Genomic DNA, 19,619 nt, shown 5'->3' on the forward strand with positions numbered 1-19,619 from the left:
ATGTGTTTTTACTTAGAATAAAAGATAAAGCTTTTGATAAATTTAAAATTTTCAAAGCTGAAGTTGAGAACCAAAAAGATAAGAAAATCAAAGTGATTTGAAGTGATAGATGTGGTGAATATTTCTCAATTGAGTTTGATAATTATTGTGAAAAAATTGGAATTATTCACCAAAAATCAGCTCCATTTACTCCTCAACAAACTAGTTTAGCTGAAATGAAGAATAAGATCTTTACAGATATGATAAATTCTATGATTCTTAATGCAAAACTACCAAATAATTTATAGGAGGAAGCAGTACTCACTGCATTTTATATTCATAATAGAATCACATCTTTGAAAACACATATATATCTCCTTATGAAATTTGGAAATGAAGAAAACCAAACTTGATGTATTTAAGTGTCTGGGGTTGTTTAGCATTTTATAAAATACATGATCCTTAATCATCAAAGTTAGGTGCTAGAGGTATGAAAAATGTTTTCATAGGATATGCTAAAAATTCCAAGGCTTATAGATTGTTAAATTTAGATTCTAATGTGATTGTGGAATCTAGAGATGGTGAATTTATTGAAAATAAATTTAAACATGATTCTAATATTGAATTAGAATCAATTATTGATCAACCATGGTACCTCCACCAATAACAATAAAATGAAAGAGTCTATGACATATTTCAAATCAAGGAGAAGCCAACGTGAAAAGAAAGAAAAGAGTTTAGCTTCGAATTTTATTTCATCACAAGCATTACTCTTCCCGGTTGAAGGGGATAGAAAGAATGTACTTAATAAAGTACCATTGTTGTTAAATGTTGAGAAAGATCCAAAGACATTTAGCGAAGCTATGTCTTCTAGAGACACTTCCTTTTGGAGAGAGGCAGTAAATGATGAAATGGATTCAATTATGTCGAATCAAACATGGATCTTGGTTGATCTTCCTCAAGGATCTAAACCAATTAGCAACAAATAGGTGTTTAGAAGAAAGTACAATAGTGATGGTTCTTTGCAAACTTTTAAGGCTAGATCAATAGCCAAAGGGTTTAAGCAAATAAGTGGTATTGATTATTTTGATACGTATGCTCCGGTGGCAAGATTAACATCTACAAGAGTGCTCTTTGCAATTGCTTCGTTGAACAATTTGCATGTGCATTAAATGGATGTTAAAATCGATTTTTTTAATGGTGATCTTGATGAAGAAATCTATATGGAACAACCCGAGGGATTTGTTTTGCCTAGAAATGAGACAAAAGTATGCAATTTAGTCAAGTCGCTTTATGGTTTAAAGCAAGCACCAAAAAAATGGCATGAAAAGTTTGATTCGGTAATCTTATCTCATGGTTTTAAGCATAATAGTGCTGATAAATGTATATACTCTAAGTTTAGGAATGATTTTGGTGTGATTATATGCTTGTATGTTGATGACATGCTTATCTTTGGAACAAATATGTAAGGAGTAAATGATACAAAGAAGTATGTAACTTCACAATTTAAGATGAAAGATCTTGGTGAAGTAGATACTATCTTAGGCGTAAAAGTGAAGAAACATAGTGGGATTTACTTATTGTGTCAATCTCAGTATATAGAGCAAGTGCTTATTAAATTCAATTATTTGAAATTTAAAAAAGCTAATACTCCATATGATTGTAGTATTAAATTACCAGAGAATTCAGGCCGAGCAGTAGCATAATTAAAATATACCAGTGCTATTGGTAGCTTGATGTATGCTATGCATTGTACGAGGTTGGATATAGCTTTTACAGTTTGCAAAATGTCAAGATTCACGAGTAACCTTAGTGTTGAACACTGGAAAACAATTGGAAGGATACTTGGTTATCTTAAAAGGACCATTAATTTGGGATTGTTTTATAATGATTATCCTGAAGTACTAAAAGGATATTCAGATGCTAATTGGATAACCAATACAAGTGATAATAAATCCACTTTTGGTTGGATTTTTACAATTGCTGGATGAGCCGTTTCTTGGGCTTCAAAGAAACAGACATGCGTAACTCACTCAATAATGGAAAGTGAGTTTATAGCACTTGTAGCTGCAAGCAAAGAAGCAAAATGACTGAGAAATTTGTTGTTTGATATAGTGTTGTCACCACACTAATGCCATCTATTTCTTTGTACTATGATAGTGAAGCTACATTATCTAGAGCTTATAATAAAGTATATAATGGAAAGTCTAGACATATTAGCTTGAGACATGAATATGTGAAACAATTAATAGCATATGGTGTTATTGATATTGCTTATGTTAGGACTAATAAAAACCTAGCGGATCCTTTAACAAAAGGTCTTTCAAGAGATTTAGTTAAGGATACATCGTTTGAAATGAGATTGAAACCTTTCTTTAATAAAGTCACCAACGACGATAACCCAACTATGTAGTAGTTATACCACTATTCCATAGTTAAATGAATAATAACAAGTTGTTGTTATGTGACTGGTTTGGCACCAAAAAAATAAATAATCTCATTCGAGATATTCAGTGCAAATAGCTACGAGGTTGAAGTTGAGTATTTACTTTTAATGAAGCTCAAGTCTTATAATAGCTAAAGACATGATTTGAAGCTTCACCTAAGTGAACATAAGAAATGGTACCGTTTCTAATAAGATCATGGTTTAATCTTGTAAATGTTTATGAATCCAAGATAGAGCACAAGGCCGAAATAGTGCTAAATATTGGAACATAACTTTGAAATTTGGGATAGCATATATGTGACATATCTCCAGTATTTACTTAAGAGACAAAGTTTAATGCTTAGCACACTATTGTCTTGTAAATACTTTGAAATACACTCACTAATTAAAGGTTAAAATCGAAAGATACCTTTTTGTACGTATAAGTTTATCATTAATAAATTTGGAAAAATATTACAATATAGTGGGGGATTGTAAGAGAGATTGTAACATTTTCATTTTTTGGTTTGACATTCTGGAATAAAAGGGCTTGCCGTTTTTGGAGAAAACGACTAACCGTTTAATTCCAAAGAGCATGTTTTATATTCTACAGAAAATAGCATGCTGTTGGGAGAAAAGGACTAACCATTTATTTCAGAGGTTATTTGAAAGTTGGCATTCTGGAATAAAACGGCTCGCCGTTATTGAGAAAACTGCTAATCGTTTTCTTCCAAAGAGCGTGTTTCGACGTCAATTGAAAAAAAAGACCAGCAGGTTTAAGGAAAAAAGAAATCTGATTGTGAATAGATGCAAACTTCAAAGCAAAGAGTGTCTTTGAAGAAATTCCATTTTCTAATGGTTGTAACCTTTCATATAAACATCTTCTTCATTAAAATAGATACACATTACATTAAAAACAAAAAAAAACAAAAAAAAAAACCAGATTATTACTGATTTCATATGTGTTCTTGAAATACAATTTTATTTGCTAGATATTATTTTCAGGATTTGATATATCTTGGGGGTAATTTTCCATTAAACTCTATAGCAAACCAAGAGTAATGAGGACAAATATAACCTTAAAGGAAAGGGTATAAACACGTCTTAAATCCCAAGAAAATTCTTTGTTCTTTGCCTCCATATTCAAAAATCCACCAACAGTTGTGCTCTATAAATAGTAAACTCTAAAATTATATTGATTATTTTATTTATATTACTTAATTATTATTGATCTACAATCACCCCACTATTAATGCCGGTATGTCCAATATAACATCATAGATGGATCCTTAAAAAAAATAATATTGATTTTTATATAATCAAAACCACGAGAACTAACAAAGATCATTTATTTTTATTTCTAGATTATAATATTTTTACTTTTACTAATATTCAGAGAGTCACCTATTTCATTCACATTGCAAATAAAGATTATTTATCTCGCTTATTTAAGGAAGGAAAATAAATTCGAATCTACTCCCTTAACAATATCTAAAAACCCAAGTAACACGGGATGGTTGCATTTAGGTGCACTCTTTTTTTTTTTCTTTTTTTTTTTACAACAATAATAATAATAATAATAATAATAATAATAATTATTATTATTATTATTATTATTATTATTATTATTATTATTATTATTATTATTATTATAATGACACTTTAATGATCTTTTGTAAGTCTAAATTCAAACAATGATAAAATAGTTCAGGTGTCTAACAAGCATAACACATGACATCGAAAGTTCATGAAACTGGGAGTGCGCGCAAGTGTAAAGCACAAGTGAGCATTTTAAATACATAATCACATTACGTGGATGACCAAACTTCTCGTACCAGACACAGCAAACTAATGCATATAATAAGTATACACGCAGACGAAAATCACAATCCAGAAGCAACATTTGGAGTCCACAAGGTTGCACACGAACACAAATCCGACGTTCTCTCTTTTCAGTCCACAAATTTCAAATTCTGTCATCATCACAGCAATCTAAAAAGAATTAGCAGACAATATCAGTTATCTAAAATTAACTTAATTCAGGCATTTATGGACGCAACCAAACAGGTTACGTAATGCAATGATAATCAATTATGCGACTAACAAAAATTATGTATTAGCAATGGTATTGAAAAATCAATGATATTGAAAAAGAAAAATCAGACTGAACGCTGACAAAAACAATTGTAAAAACCGTCAGGATTATTGTGTAAATTGAAAAATATCATTTAATACTGTATAACATATTTGATTCAGTTTTACAGTTGGTTTTGCTGGCGTTTTCTTTGACTTTTTTTTTAAAATATATATCCATAATAGGCATTAGCTATAGTTAGCAGTAGAAGAACAAACAGATTTGGTTAATCAAGCCAAAAAAATGGTGAATCGGTGATTTCTGAAGATCGATGTCAATGCATTTTGATGAATCGAAGCCTCAGAATTGGTAGAAAATTAAATTGAAAAGACGGGGTAATTGCAACGTACCAATAACAACGTACAAAGACAAGTTTCCCGTGAACATAATTAATATACAGGCATTCAATGAACTCAACACTTATCTGTTAGACCTTAAGCGAGCTAATTAATTAATGAAATTATATATAACATGTATATTTTTCTAATGCATGTCTTAACTCCACTAGTTCGTTGGCTACAAATTAAGATTTTGTTGTGGCGTAGGAAGTTTATGAAAAAGTTCAACCAATTTATAAAAAATTATTCTTTATCCACCCACTACTTGCCCTGTATATATACAAGTTATCATGGTTGGCTGAAACATAAAAGTGGGAAGAAGTAAGTACAATATTAATGTACTCTTAAAGCATGCAATAATTTTAATTTCATCATTCCCATTACATTAGGTCTTTGATATCCTTATTTTCTCCGTTCATATTTTTTCATTTTTAGGGTTTATGTATTTTCTTTTTTATTTTAATAGAAGTCCCTCGATCCTTGAGGTTTTTTTTTTTTCAAAAAAGAAAAAAGCCTTTGGGTAAATTCAGTCTGATATTAATATATATAATGAGCTAGCCATCTCCAACAAAGTATAAATGCAAAAATAAAAAGATATAGAAGAAAATTAAGTCATTTATATTGACCTACATTTATTAATAAAGAAAAATGATACAGAGCCCTAACGGTGTGATAATGACAACAAAAACAACGTTAAACTCGGCCGGGTTTATAGTGTTACAGTAGGTCGGGCGGGTTTATAGTGTTTAATTAAAAAAATTTAATATAACTCTAGCTGAGCGTATAACATTGTTTTTGTCGCCATTATTGTAGATCCTTTGATTCAAGCATCAATGCTCATCAACAATAAGCTAAGCACTGATATTTGAATAGAAAAATCGGACACAATGGTGACAAAAACAACTGTAAAATCATGTGGAATTATAATGTTGATTAAATTAACAGTGTAACCCCGCAAAGGTCTAACATTATTTTTGTCGTCATTGTGTGGTCTTATCTTTAGGCTATTTATCATTTTCCTAATATAATGTAACAAGTTTATAAAATGGGACTACCTTTTCATGACTGCCCCTTCATATGTGTAACTTGGCTCGAGTGACCAGGAACGAAAATCTGAGAATGGGATGAATTTTGAACTGAAAACATCCTTAGTGGCACCGGCAGTCCACGTCAGTTGGTCCCACCATTCTTCTTCTCCTATCAAAACAGTATTTCTTTTCCCACTCTGAGAGTTCAAAGGGAGTTTTTTGAGTTTTGGGCACTTAGATACATATACACTTTCGAGAGAAGAAAAGGCCATGGCGCTGCCGCATACACTTTTCAGCTCTGGAAGACCATTCATATTCAATTGCTTAAGATGAGTGAATCCAATTATTCGCTGCCCAGCTTGTTGATTAGCAATTATTTCTTCTAGCAAGGGACAGTTAGTTGCAAATAAGAATCGAAGGAGCGGAACATTGACGAGGCATGTCAAATATTGTAGGGAACAATTGCTGATAAATAGATCTTGAAGGTTCCGGAAATCGGCATCCTGCAGCATTTTTGTGATAGATGATGTTGAAGATGGGTTCTCGATGATCAGTCTTCTGATGCAACTCTGTAACTTAGAGGATGATTGGAATTTCTCAACAGAATCAAGAGTTGATAAGACGACACTTGCATCTTGAATGTGTTTCAAGCTCTCCAACTCCTCCAGTAACGAGACATTAACACCTAAGCCGGATGACTTGTCTTCGTGCGATTCATATTGAGTTGGTACCCTGCTGAAAACTTGTAAAGCTGAAAGCTCTGATAACAGTCCTTTCGGAATTGCCTTCAGTTTCTCAGTACCATCCAATAGTAGAATTATCAGTTGACAGCATCCCTTAATCTCAATTGGCAACTGTGATATATCTGTATCTGACAGATTAAGATACCGCAGGTTAATCAATTCACCCTTCTGCATAAGCAACTTTGTCAAGTCCCCATTCCGCGGCCACTCAAGAACTCTCAAGGCAGGCATCGATTGAAAGAACCATTCTGGGAGTTCCTGATGAAACAAAAACAAACTTTATGCTCTTAATCTTGCATTTCCAAATAAACACATATTTTAGGTAATTTCGAAATTTACCATGATCTCCCATGGATCCGAACTTGGAAGCTTGTTATGGAGCTTTAACAGAGTTGCTACAACTTTGATCCAGCTTCTGAATTCCCGCTTCCTTTCCTTGAGCTCAAGATTCAGCTTTCCTCAACAAGTTACTGTACACACACGGGAGACAAGAGGGAGAAAGAGAGAGAGAGGTGCACTGCACTCATGCCACAGATTTCTTGAACAGTAAACTTTTAATGGGCTGAAGTTACTTAAATACAGTGGTTGAGCGTAGGGACCCCTCATGTGTTAGTACAAAATTGTCCATCCCATTATGAGCTAAAATAACACAATTAAGGATTATACTTGTCCATAATATACTACTGTATAGGGTATGTCAAAATCAGACTCATTAACACAATATTTGATCACTTAATAAATGAGTCTGTCAAAATTGCTCCATAATATTTGACAATAGTCACGTATTAATTCGGTAAAATATAGAAAACAATAGAATGATTTATGCCAGTCCACATAATGTGAGAAATAAATCTAACAATCTCCCACTTGGACGGCAGAAATCACTCTAAGGATAAATTTAAAATAAAATAAGATTTTGAAAACAACTGAATTAATCAATATGTGACTATAACAAATGGTCAAATGCGAGCAATCACCCAAAACATAAATAAGTCCAAAATGTGTTATAAGTATCAAGTCATATGTGCACCGACAAGATGCTCCACATAATAAGACACTTATAAACACGTGACCATGTAGTAGTATACAAGTATAATTATGGAAATAACATGATAATGTGATCAACATGCTCATTTTCACAAAGTCCACATGTCTAGCAAAATGAGACGAAAACAATATGTCTCCTAGACTGTCGCTTCTTTATAACCATAATAAGACTCTAGCAAAATATCTCGAGAAGTGAGCTGCCATTTTAATCATAATGAGACTAAATCAAAATGTCTCGAGAAAGCACACTGAAGCTAAGTCATAATGCTTCAGTCTTTAATGTCCATATTGAGACTGAACAAAATGTCTCGGACCATAATATCCTCATTCTATACATAATGCCATACGCAACCAAATGTGTACACAATATATGGCATATCAATATCACATAAAAACATGCATGCATAATAACAAAACGAGTAATACATAATCTCATTTAAGTTGCAACTCATAATACAAACCAGAACTCCCACTGACTTAGCATATATAAGTGGATTCAAATAATCACATATGCGTCACATGCTCCCTAAATACTTTTGGAGCTAAAGCTTTAGTAAGTGGATTGGCTAACATGAGTTCTGTAGGGATATACTCTACTGATACATAAGATAGAGCAATTTTCTCTCTCACAAATAAGTATTTAATATTAATGTGCTTGGAACGTGAGGAACTCCCTACGTTGTGAAAAAAAGAAACAGCTGCAGAATTATCACAGTATATTTTTAATGGCCTCGGTATGGCCAATATACAATCTAGCCCTGTGATAAAATTCTGCATCCATAAAGCTTGGCGTGTAGCCTCAAAACATGCTACATATTCTGCTTCCATTGTTAAAGAAGCTATGAGTGTCTGCTTGGCACTTTTCCATGAAATAGCTCCTCCTGTCATAATAAAAATGTAACCAGATGTGGATTTCTTGTCTTCCAAGTACCTTGCGAAATCAACATCAGAATATCCAACTATATCCAAATAGTCAGATTGCTGATATGTCAATACAAAATCTTTAGTGGCTTGCAAATATCTGAGTAATTTCTTTGCAGCCTTCTAGTGTTCATGTCCAGGAATTCTCAAGTGTCTTCCAAGTACTCCTACTGGAAAAGCAATATCAGGGCAAGTACAGACTTGAGCATACATCAAGCTACCCACAACTAATGCATACGGGACTATTTGCATGCTAGCATTGTCTACATCATTATCGGGACATTGAGACTTGGAAATTTTGTCACCTTTTGAAATTGGAGCTTTCCCAGGAGCACAAGACTGTAAATTGAACCTTTTCAAAATACGATCAATGTAAGTCTTTTGAGACAATCCTAGAATTCCTCTAGATCTGTCACGAAGAATCTCTATCCCTAATACATAATGAGCTTCACGAAGATCCTTCATATCAAAGCTATATGACAACATTTATTTTGTCTCAAGTAAAAAATTAGTGTCATTAGCAGCGAGCAAGATATCATCCACATAAAGCACCAAAATGATATACTTGCTCCCATTCACTCTCAAGTATATACACTGATCAACAACATTCTCCTAGAACCCATAAGAGGTGACAATATCGTGAAATTTCAAATACCACTGTCTGAATGCTTGTTTAAGTCCATAAATGGACTTTTTAAGCTTACACACCATGTTTTCTTTACCAGTCTCAACAAAACCATCAGGTTGCACCATTTACACATCTTCAAACAAGCTCCCATTGATAAAAATTGTCTTCACATCCATCTGATGCAATTCTAAATTAAAATTAGCTACCAATGCCATGATAATACGAAAAGAATCTTTGGTAGAAACAGGAGAGTAAGTTTCAGTGTAATCAATGCCTTCTCTTTGACTGAAACCCTTAGCCATAAGCCTGGCCTTGTACCTCTCTACCTGACCTCTGGCATCTCTCTTGGTTTTGAAAACCCATTTGCAACCAATTGGCCTGCATCCATCTGGCAACTCAACTAAATCCCAAACCTCATTATGATACATAGATGCCATCTCATCATGCATCGCATGTATCCAAGATGATGATTCTGAACAACTGATGGCCTCTTGAAAGGTAATAAGATCAGATGATGAGTCAACATCAAAATCATGTTCCTGCAAGTAAACAACATAATCATCAGGAATTGCAAGTCTCCTGATCCTCTCTGATCTCCTCAATTGCACATCAGTAACATCATCCTCTACAATCATAGGCTCCATATCATGATGAAGTTCAGGATCAACAGAAGAAACATCAATATGTGTTAATCCCATTACAGAAGTCGGAAAAGATGGAATAGCCAAGACCACACGTTCTTCTCTTAATGTAAGACTGTGAGGCTCAGAACTCTGACCCTTGTGATCATCCTCAAAATAAATGGCACGATCAAACTCAATGATTCTAGTAGTGTGTAAAGGACAATAAAATCTATAAACCCCTTGAGCCTATACAATGGCCAATAAAATGACCACTAATGGTTTTCAGATCAAGTTTTCTTGATTGTGGATTATAGGGCCTCACTTCTGCTCTGCATCCCCAGATATGGAAATGACGAAGACTCGGTCTCTTCCCTGACCACAACTCATAAGGAGTTTTGGGCACCGACTTACTAGGTACCTGATTCAAAATGTAAGCTGCAATTCTTAAGGCTTTACCCCAGAGAAAATCTAGTAAGGTGGAGTTACTCAGCATACACCGCACCATGTCAAGAAGGGTACGATTTCTCTTTTCTGCAATTCCATTCTGTTCAGGAGTCCCGGGCATTGTATACTGGGCTTCTATTCCACGTTCCTGGAGAAATCGAGCAAAAGGTCCAGGATTACGCCCAGTTTCATCATATCGCCCATAGTACTCACCACCTCTGTATGATCTTACTGCCTTAATTTTCTTACCCTTTTGGAGCTCAACATTAGCCTTAAAAGCTTGAAACACATATAAGGATTTCGACTTTTCAGTAAGAAGTTCAACATGACCATAACGAGAAAAGTCATTGATGAACGTGATGAAGTACTTATAACCTCCAATAGCAATAAGAGTAAATAGCCCACAGATGTCTGTATGTACCAACTCTAGCACCTGTTGACTCCTCCGAGTTCTTTCTTTTCTGGTTTTGGCAGTAAGTTTGCCTTTGAAACAATCAACACAAGTGCCAAAATCAGAGAAATCTAAATTATGAAGAATGTCATCTTTAATGAGCCTCTCCATCCTCTGTTTAGAAATGTGACCTAACCATTTATGCCACAACATAGAGGAATTTTCATCAACCCTAGCACGATTAGAGCTAACAACATGCACAACATGAGCATTGGATGATGATTCAACACCACGAGAAAATAAATCAATCATATATAAGCCATCATATAGAGTGCCAGAACCAACTAACTCTGAATTATGGAATAAGTAAACTTTTCTATCACCAAAATGAAAAGTATAGCCACATCTATCCAAAATAGATACAGATATCAAGTTTCTCTAAATAGAAGGAATATAAGCCATATCTAACAGATCCAAAAAATAGCCTGTGGCTAGATGTAGTCTGACAACTCCTATGCTTTCAACTTTGGCTGTCACGCTATTGCCTATGTGAACTATCAACTCCCCTTTATTGAGGTCCCTCCTGCTTCTGAATTCCTATAAGGAATTCGTTATATTAATGGTTGCACCAGTATCCAACCACCAAGTATCAAAAGGAACATCAACTACATTAGATTCAAAACCTACAAAAGCTACAGGAATACCTTTCTTTTCCAACCATGCTTTGAATCCCTTACATTCAGCTCTCTTGTGCCCAGGTTTCTTACAAAAGTGGCACTTTCCCTTAAAGCTCTAAGAAGTGGAACCAGAAGTGGTAGAAGAATTACCATGTGAAGTTTTCTTTCCAAACTTTTTCTTCTTGAAAAACTTATTGCTGCCCTTTGAAGAGCTTTTCTTCATACTCCCACTCTCTTGAGTAGTTGCCATTATGACAGTGTGAGATTTCCCCTTCTTTAATGATTCCTCTTCTTAAACCACATAAGCAGTCAACTCAGTGATATTCCAAGTGTCTCTCTGAATATTGTATTGGCTTCTTAAATTGCCAAATTGTGGTGGAAGGGATTCAAGGATTTGGAAGACCAGGTAGTCATTAGGCAAATTGACATCCATGTCCTTTAGCTTCTTATGGTAACTGGTCATCTTAAAGATTTGCTTTCTCACCCAATAAACACCATCATACTGAGTATTAGCAAGTAGCCTCAGATAGTTACCCTTTTCTGCCTTATCTACCTTTTTAAAAGTTCTTCTAACAGCTGCCAAGTAATCTTTGGCCTTATCACATGCAGGGATGTTATCTCGAGTTGTTCTATCAATGGTGTATTTTATTGTATCCAAACAGTGTCTATTGGATTCATCCCAAGCTGCCTACTCTACTTTTTCAGCAGCAGTGCTCTTCTGTGGGCTTGGCTGGTTCATCAACTCTTAATGCTAAGTCTCTATTCAATGTAGACAGATAAAACAAAATGGACTCACGTCAGTCCTCAAAATTTGTCCTAGTTAAATTTTTTAGGGAGGCTACTTGGAGAAAGGAGAGAATATTTAGAGCTAAGGAAGCAATAACAAAAGAATTATCAAGCATGAAAAAATAAAATCATGCTATAATCAATTACTCCTCATTCTAAGTTTCTCCAATAGCAACACAATATGTTAGGCATCCTTTAGCAATATAGGAGTGCACTAACCTAAAGATAAAGCAGGCAAGTTGAATATAACACCAACATTGACCTATTACCGACAGGGTAATGAAGCCACTCAGTAGAAAATACTCAACAAATCTCTTTATCTACCCAAGTATCCCACCAAGTAGTGATTTGCCGATAGGGCAGTATCATCACCCGTATGGATCTTGGTAATAACAATAATAATCCATCGCATAATCCATAAATAATAATGACAAATGGGCATCCAATTGCAAAACACCAAATACTTTATCATGATTGGTCGTACAATAAGCAAATACACAATCACTCTAAATTGTAGTTTTGCATCATATATTTATTTCATATATTAATAAGATTGAGGCTAACTAAACTTTGTCAAACGCAATTAAAGTTTCTACCAAGATATTAAATCAAATAAAATATCTACATGCCTCAATAAAATATATGAATGTTATGCCCACAATATTCAATAATGATGGATTATTTTAAATTCAAAATTCTGAAAAATCGCCAAAATTGTAAGGATTTTGGACTAAAATAATGAATTTTCATAATTATGATTACTGTTTTAAATATTAAAACTATTGGCCCAAACTGTAAATAAAATAAAATGTTGGGCCATAATATAATTTATCATAATTAAAGGGACCAAAATGATGTTTCAGCATGTTGACCTTCAGTCAAGGACCATTACGAAAATTTTGCAAATATTTTGGACCATAATGACATTTCGTAAAGTTTAGTTATCCAAACGAAATTATCCCACAATGTCATCTTCAACCTCTGGATGTCTCAACAGTGTAGCTACAGTAACCTCATTCATACCATCCCAATTTTGGCCACCAAAAAATTATGAAAAAATTATATCTTTACTCTAAAATCATCACTCATTCATTATTTAACAACCATTTGATCAAATATGCCCAAATTCGAAAAATCCGAAAAATCCGAAATTAAAGAAAAAATTCTATGAGTGAGATTTCATCAACAAATCGACTATGGTTTACAAGGAAATGCATAACCATGGGCTCTGATACCAATTGATGAAACAAAAACAAACTTTATGCCCTTAATCTTGCATTTCCAAATAAACACATATTTTAGGTAATTTCAAAATTTACCATGATCTCCCATGGATCCGAACTTGGAAGCTTGTTATGGAGCTTTAACAGAGTTGCTACAACTTTGATCCAGCTTCTGAATTCCCACTTCCTTTCCTTGAGCTCAAGATTCAGCTTTCCTCAACAAGTTACTGTACACACACGGGAGACAAGAGGGAGAAAGAGAGAGAGAGGTGCACAGCACTCATGCCACACATTTCTTGAACAGTAAACTTCCAATGGGCTGAAGTTATTTAAATACAGTGGTTGAGCGCAGGGACCCCTCATGTGTTAGTACAAAATTGCCCATCCCATTATAAGCTAAAATAACACAATTAAGGATTATACTTGTCCATAATATACTACTGTATAGGGTATGTCAAAATCAGACTCATTAACACAATATTTGATCACTTAATAAATGAGTCTGTCAAAATTGCTCCATAATATTTGACAATAGTCACGTATTAATTCGGTAAAATATAAAAAACAATAGAATAATTTATGCCATTCCACATAATGTGAGAAATAAATCTAACAGTTCCTTCATACTAGCATACCTTACGAGCAGAGTTAAGAGATGGGGACAAGAGGGCGGCGCTGGGGTGGGGGATTTTAAAAAAATCTCCATATTGAGAATGGTCTCGGTGCGAGGGATGTAACTAAAAAACTCCACAACGATACTCGTACAGCCTCATTCTAGGTAATACTTTGTCGTTCTATAATCAACTCATCATTTTTAGGCTTTGAAGCCAAAATCTTGTTGCCCTCATCTTGGGAAGCTATCCACAAAGCCAAATCCCGAAGCAGATCATGCATCTTAACATAATTTCCAAAGGAAGTTTGAACCTCTTCCAATAGACAAACACCTATCAGACTATCAATTATACATTTGCCTTGCATTCGAGCAACAACAATATTATGAGAACCACGAAAAAGTCCCTCTCCAATCCAAAGATCAACAAGTTCATCTTTCCTAATAAGTTGGTTCTTTAGGAATAGTGAACAAAATGAAAAACAAGTTTTATGGGTTTCAGTGCTCAGGTGATCGTAGCTGAACTTCAAACGAGGAAGGATAAGGTCCCCCATACCTGGAAATTTAGCCGGATAATTTCTCAATTCTACAACTGCATTTTTCTACGCATCACGGTTTCTTGTATTCGCCATGGCTCTTCCAATAGTGATATGAGCAAGCGGCAACCCTCTACACAGGTCAGCCACAGTTTCAGCAAGTTCTAGAATATCAGGATGGAAGTTGAGTACATCGTCCTTTACCATGAGTCGGAACAAATTCCTTGCACATCTCGACGCAAATAATCAACTTTAAATTTGATTTGATCACCCATGGTGTTGCACGCGTCCTCCATTATAGTCGTAAATACTATTTTCGATCCATTTTGATCAGGAACACCAGCTTCATCTAAATTTATTGGTCCTCGTAGGTCATCCAGTAACAAAGCAAACCTTCTCTGGCTTAACCTCTGGAAAATTTCTTCTGCCCTACCTTGCTGATTTTTGTTATCCACACTTCATTCGGTATCGCTAGTCTGTATCTCATAACCTGCTAAATTGTCTCTATATTGATTGCTCCTGCGGACGCCTTAACCAAAATCACTAAATAAAAGTTATGCCTTGTATCGCTAAACTTGCTGTTGAAGTTTACTAAGAGAGTGGTCTTCCCCACCCCGCTTACTCCATACAAGCAGATGATTCTCATCGGAAAATCGTCTTCGAAGCATTCCCAAACTTCATCCAGTATAGATTCCATGCCTACAACGTTCTTCATGTCTTGCCTCTCCACCACTGGCTGCGGTGGCGGCGGATCAGCAACATCTTTTTTGAACCCCTTCCCCTCATCTATTAATCCCTGCAAATCCTCGGTCACCTTAACTACGTCTAAACTAAAGTAGTATACAAAGAAACAATTCACGGAACAATATCCAAAACATTGCTTTGCTTTCTCTTCCTCAGCTCTTTGCAAAAGGAAATCCACTTTTCCATTTTCGTTAGTATATTCTAGTACTCTAGCCAACCAGTATAACACTGTCGGTCTAGGTAGATCACGATCTTGTTTTGCATGCTCGACCCTTCCATTGACTTCATCATAGACGACTTGGAGTTCACCTTTTTTCACACTCAAAGTATCTACTTTGTCTTTGAGATCACGGCTGTTACTGTAAAGATAGAAAGAGCAAAGGAAGCAATCTTTGACAACATTCCAGATGTCGCCGACCGAAGCCATGATTTTGGAAGGTTATGAAGACAGAAATGTTTGTAATGGCGTGAAATCAAAATCTTGTTTATTCGATTAGGAACAAAAAAGGTTGAGAAATGGCCAAGGGTAATTTGGGTACTAAGGTGGAAGAGAACGAATAAGGTTGCTTGTATATTTACCAATAAACTCTCACCATGATCCGAGCACAATTTAGTTTAAAAAAATCTTTTGACACGTAAATATTTTTATTTATTTATAAATCACATAAATACATTAATTGTACTCTTCTTAATTAGCTTTAAAAGCTCTTTGGCCATGTCTAGTGTATGGTTATCAAATGACTTAATAGCTCTTGTATTTTTATATTTTATTTATTTACTGCCAAAAATAGTTTTTTTTTTATCTTGTACTATAGAAGTGATAAAACCACGTGTTATTGAATAAATTTATTTTCTATAACTTGATGTGGCATATATATATATATATATTAGATAAATCATGCAGATTGTGGAGTGTTTTTTTTTCAACCAACACACTTATGGTATACCAATTTGTACGATAATTTATAGTTCCTATCCTGATCCCCTCTCTCATTCCTCCTTTTACTTTTATTGCTCATTTGTCTGAGCATGTATGTTTTCTCTAATAATTGAAGCTAAATTAGTCTTCCATCATTGATGATAACGATAATATATATATTCACAAAAAGACAAAAGAAGTTGTATGGTACCATAGTTGTAACATAACTGGACCCTATATGGATTATATATATATATATATATAGGGTGAATCAAATCCTTTCTTTTTGTAACTAATCATAGTTAAAAATGTAAATGTAAACGAAACAAAGGTTCTTATCATTAATATAGAAAGAAATTATTTCTAAATGATTATAATTTTTTTATTTGTTAATTGCAAGCAGACAAGAAATGTGAGAAATAAAATGAACAATTCAACCTCATTTTCTTTATTTGTTATGTCATAATTAGGTGTAATATTGATACGTTTTTTCCTTCCGAAGTTGTCGATTGTGGTAGCTTGTTCGAAACTACATTGCAATGATCCCTTTCTCATCTCCATGAAACTATACTTTCTTATATAAAAAAGTCTATAATCCTGTACTTATTAATTAAATAGCTAGCTGGAATTTCATGTTAGATTTATTTCTCACATTATGTGGACTAACATAAATCATTCTAATTATTTTCTATATTTTACCGAATTAATATGTGACTAATGTCAAATATTATGGAGCAATTTTGACAGACTCATTTATTAAGTGATCAAATATTCTGTCAATGAGTCTGATTTTGACATACCCTATACAGTAGTATATTATGGACAAGTATAATCCTTAATTGTGTTATTTTAGCTCATAATGGGATGGGTAGTTTTGTACTAACACATGAGGGATCCCTGCGCTCAACCACTGTATTTAAGTAACTTCAGCCCATTTGAAGTTCACTGTTCAATGATATGTGGCATGAGTGCAGTGCACCTTTCTCTCTCTCCCTCGTGTCTCCCGTGTGGGCACATTAAATCGTTGAGAAAAGCTGAACCTTGAGCTGAAGGAAAGGAAGCGGGAATTCAGAAGCTGGATCAAAGTTGTAGCAGAGTTCTAAGTCAAAGTTGTAGCAACTCTGTTAAAGCTCCATAACAAGCTTCCAAGTTCGGATCCATGGGAGATCATGGTAAATTTCGAAATTACCTAAAATATGTGTTTATTTGGAAATGCAAGATTAAGGGCATAAAGTTTGTATTTATTTCAGCAATTGGTATCAGAGCCCATGGTTATGCATTTCCTTGTAAACCATAGTCGATTTGTTGGTAAAATCTCACTCATGGAATTTTTTCTTTCATTTCGAATTTTTCGGATTTTTCGAATTTGGGCATATTTGATCAAATGGTTGTTAAATAATGCATGAGTGATGATTTTGGAGTAAAGATATAATTTTTCCGTGATTTGTGGTGGCCAAAATTGGGATGGTATGAATGAGGTTACTGTAGTTTACTGTAGCTACACTGTTGAAACATCTCGAGGTTGAAGATGACATTGTGCGACAATTTCATTTGGATCCCTAAACTTTACGAAATGTCATTATGGCCCAACATATTTGCAAAATTTTCGTAATGGTCCTTGACCGAAGGTCAACATGGTAAAACATTATTTTGGTCCCTTTAATTGTGGTAAATTATATTATGGCCCCATATTTTATTTTATTTACAGTTTGGGCCAATAGTTTTAATATTTAAAACAGTAAGCATAATTACGAAAATTCTTTATTTTAGTCCAAAATCAATTTTGGCGATTTTTCAGAATTTTGAATTTAAAATAATCCATCATTGTTCGATATTATGGGCATAACATTCATACATTTTATTGAGGCATGTAGATATTTTATTTGATTTAATATCTTGGTAGAAACTTTAATTGCATTTGACAAAGTTTATTTAGCCTCAATTTTGTTAATGTATGAAATATATATATGATGCAAAACTAAAATTTAGAGTGATTGTGTATCTGCTTATTGTAGGGCCAATCATGATAAATTATTTGGTGTTTTGCACAATTGGATGCCCATTTGTCATTATTATTTATGGATTATGCGATGGATTGTTATTGTTATTACCAAGATCCATACGGGTGATGATACTGCCCTATCGGTAAATCACTACTTGGTGGGATACTTGGGTAGATAAAGAGATTTGTTGAGTATTTTCTACTGAGTGGCTTCATTACCCTGTCGGTAATAGGTCAATGTTGGTGTTATATTCAACTTGCCTGCTTTATCTTTAGGTTAGTGCACTCCTATATTGCTAAAGGATGCCTAACATATTGTGTTGCTATTGGAGAAACTTAGAATGAGGAGTAATTGATTATAGCATGATTTTATTTTTGCATGCTTGATAATTCTTTTGTTATTGCTTCCTCAGCTCTAGATATTCTCTCCTTTCTCCAAGTAGCCTCCCTAAAAAATTTAACTAGGACAAATTTTGAGGACTGACGTGAGTCCATTTTGTTTTATCTGTCTACATTGAATAGAGACTTAGCATTAAGAGTTGATGAACCAGCCAAGCTCACAGAAGAGCACTGCTGCTGAAAAAGTAGAGTGGGCAGCTTGGGATGAATCCAATAGACACTGTTTGGATATAATAAAACACACCATTGATAGAACAACTCGAGATAACATCCCTGCATGTGATAAGGCCAAAGATTACTTGGCAGCTGTTGGAAGAACTTTTAAAAAGGTAGATAAGGCAGAAAAGGGTAACTATCTGAGGCTGCTTGCTAATACTCAGTATGATGGTGTTTATTGGGTGAGAGAGCAAATCTTTAAGATGACCAGTTACCATAAGAAGCTAAAGGACATGGATGTCAATTTGCCTAATGACTACCTGGTCTTCCAAATCCTTGAATCCCTTCCACCACAATTTGGCAATTTAAGAAGCCAATACAATATTCAGAGAGACACTTGGAATATCACTGAGCTGACTGCTTATGTGGTTTAAGAAGAGGAATCATTAAAGAAGGGGAAATCTCACACTGTCATAATGGCAACTACTCAAGAGAGTGGGAGTATGAAGAAAGGCTCTTCAAAGGGCAGCAATAAGTTTTTCAAGAAGAAAAAGTTTGGAAAGAAAACTTCACGTGGTAATTCTTCTACCACTTCTGGTTCCACTTCTTAGAGCTTTAAGGGAAAGTGCCACTTTTGTAAGAAACCTGGGCACAAGAGAGCTGAATGTAGGGGATTCAAAGCATGGTTGGAAAATAAAGGTATTCCTGTAGCTTTTGTAGGTTTTGAATCTAATGTAGTTGATGTTCCTTTTGATACTTGGTGGTTGGATACTGGTGTAACCATTAATATAACGAATTCCTTATAGGAATTCAGAAGCAGGAGGGACCTCAATAAAAGGGAGTTGATAGTTCACATAGGCAATAGC

The 19,619-nt window shown here is 34.5% G+C and overlaps 1 protein-coding gene and 1 pseudogene across 1 annotated transcript; both read right to left on the bottom strand.

Annotated features, from left to right (window-relative positions):
* Positions 1-5,927: 5,927 nt before the first annotated feature.
* Positions 5,928-9,368, bottom strand: LOC127898889 (disease resistance protein SUMM2-like). Its single transcript, XM_052431393.1, has 5 exons — positions 9,324-9,368; positions 9,181-9,227; positions 8,781-9,087; positions 8,508-8,675; positions 5,928-6,905 (listed from the first exon to the last, which is right to left on the bottom strand). The coding sequence occupies exons 1-5, from the start codon at positions 9,366-9,368 to the stop codon at positions 5,928-5,930; spliced, it is 1,545 nt and encodes a 514-aa protein (XP_052287353.1).
* A 4,695-nt stretch (positions 9,369-14,063) lies between these two features.
* Positions 14,064-15,704, bottom strand: LOC112497689 (probable disease resistance protein At5g43730; annotated as a pseudogene).
* Between the last annotated feature and the right edge of the window lie 3,915 nt (positions 15,705-19,619).

Source organism: Citrus sinensis, chromosome 7, assembly GCF_022201045.2.
Source record: "Citrus sinensis cultivar Valencia sweet orange chromosome 7, DVS_A1.0, whole genome shotgun sequence".
Lineage (NCBI taxonomy): Eukaryota > Viridiplantae > Streptophyta > Magnoliopsida > Sapindales > Rutaceae > Citrus > Citrus sinensis.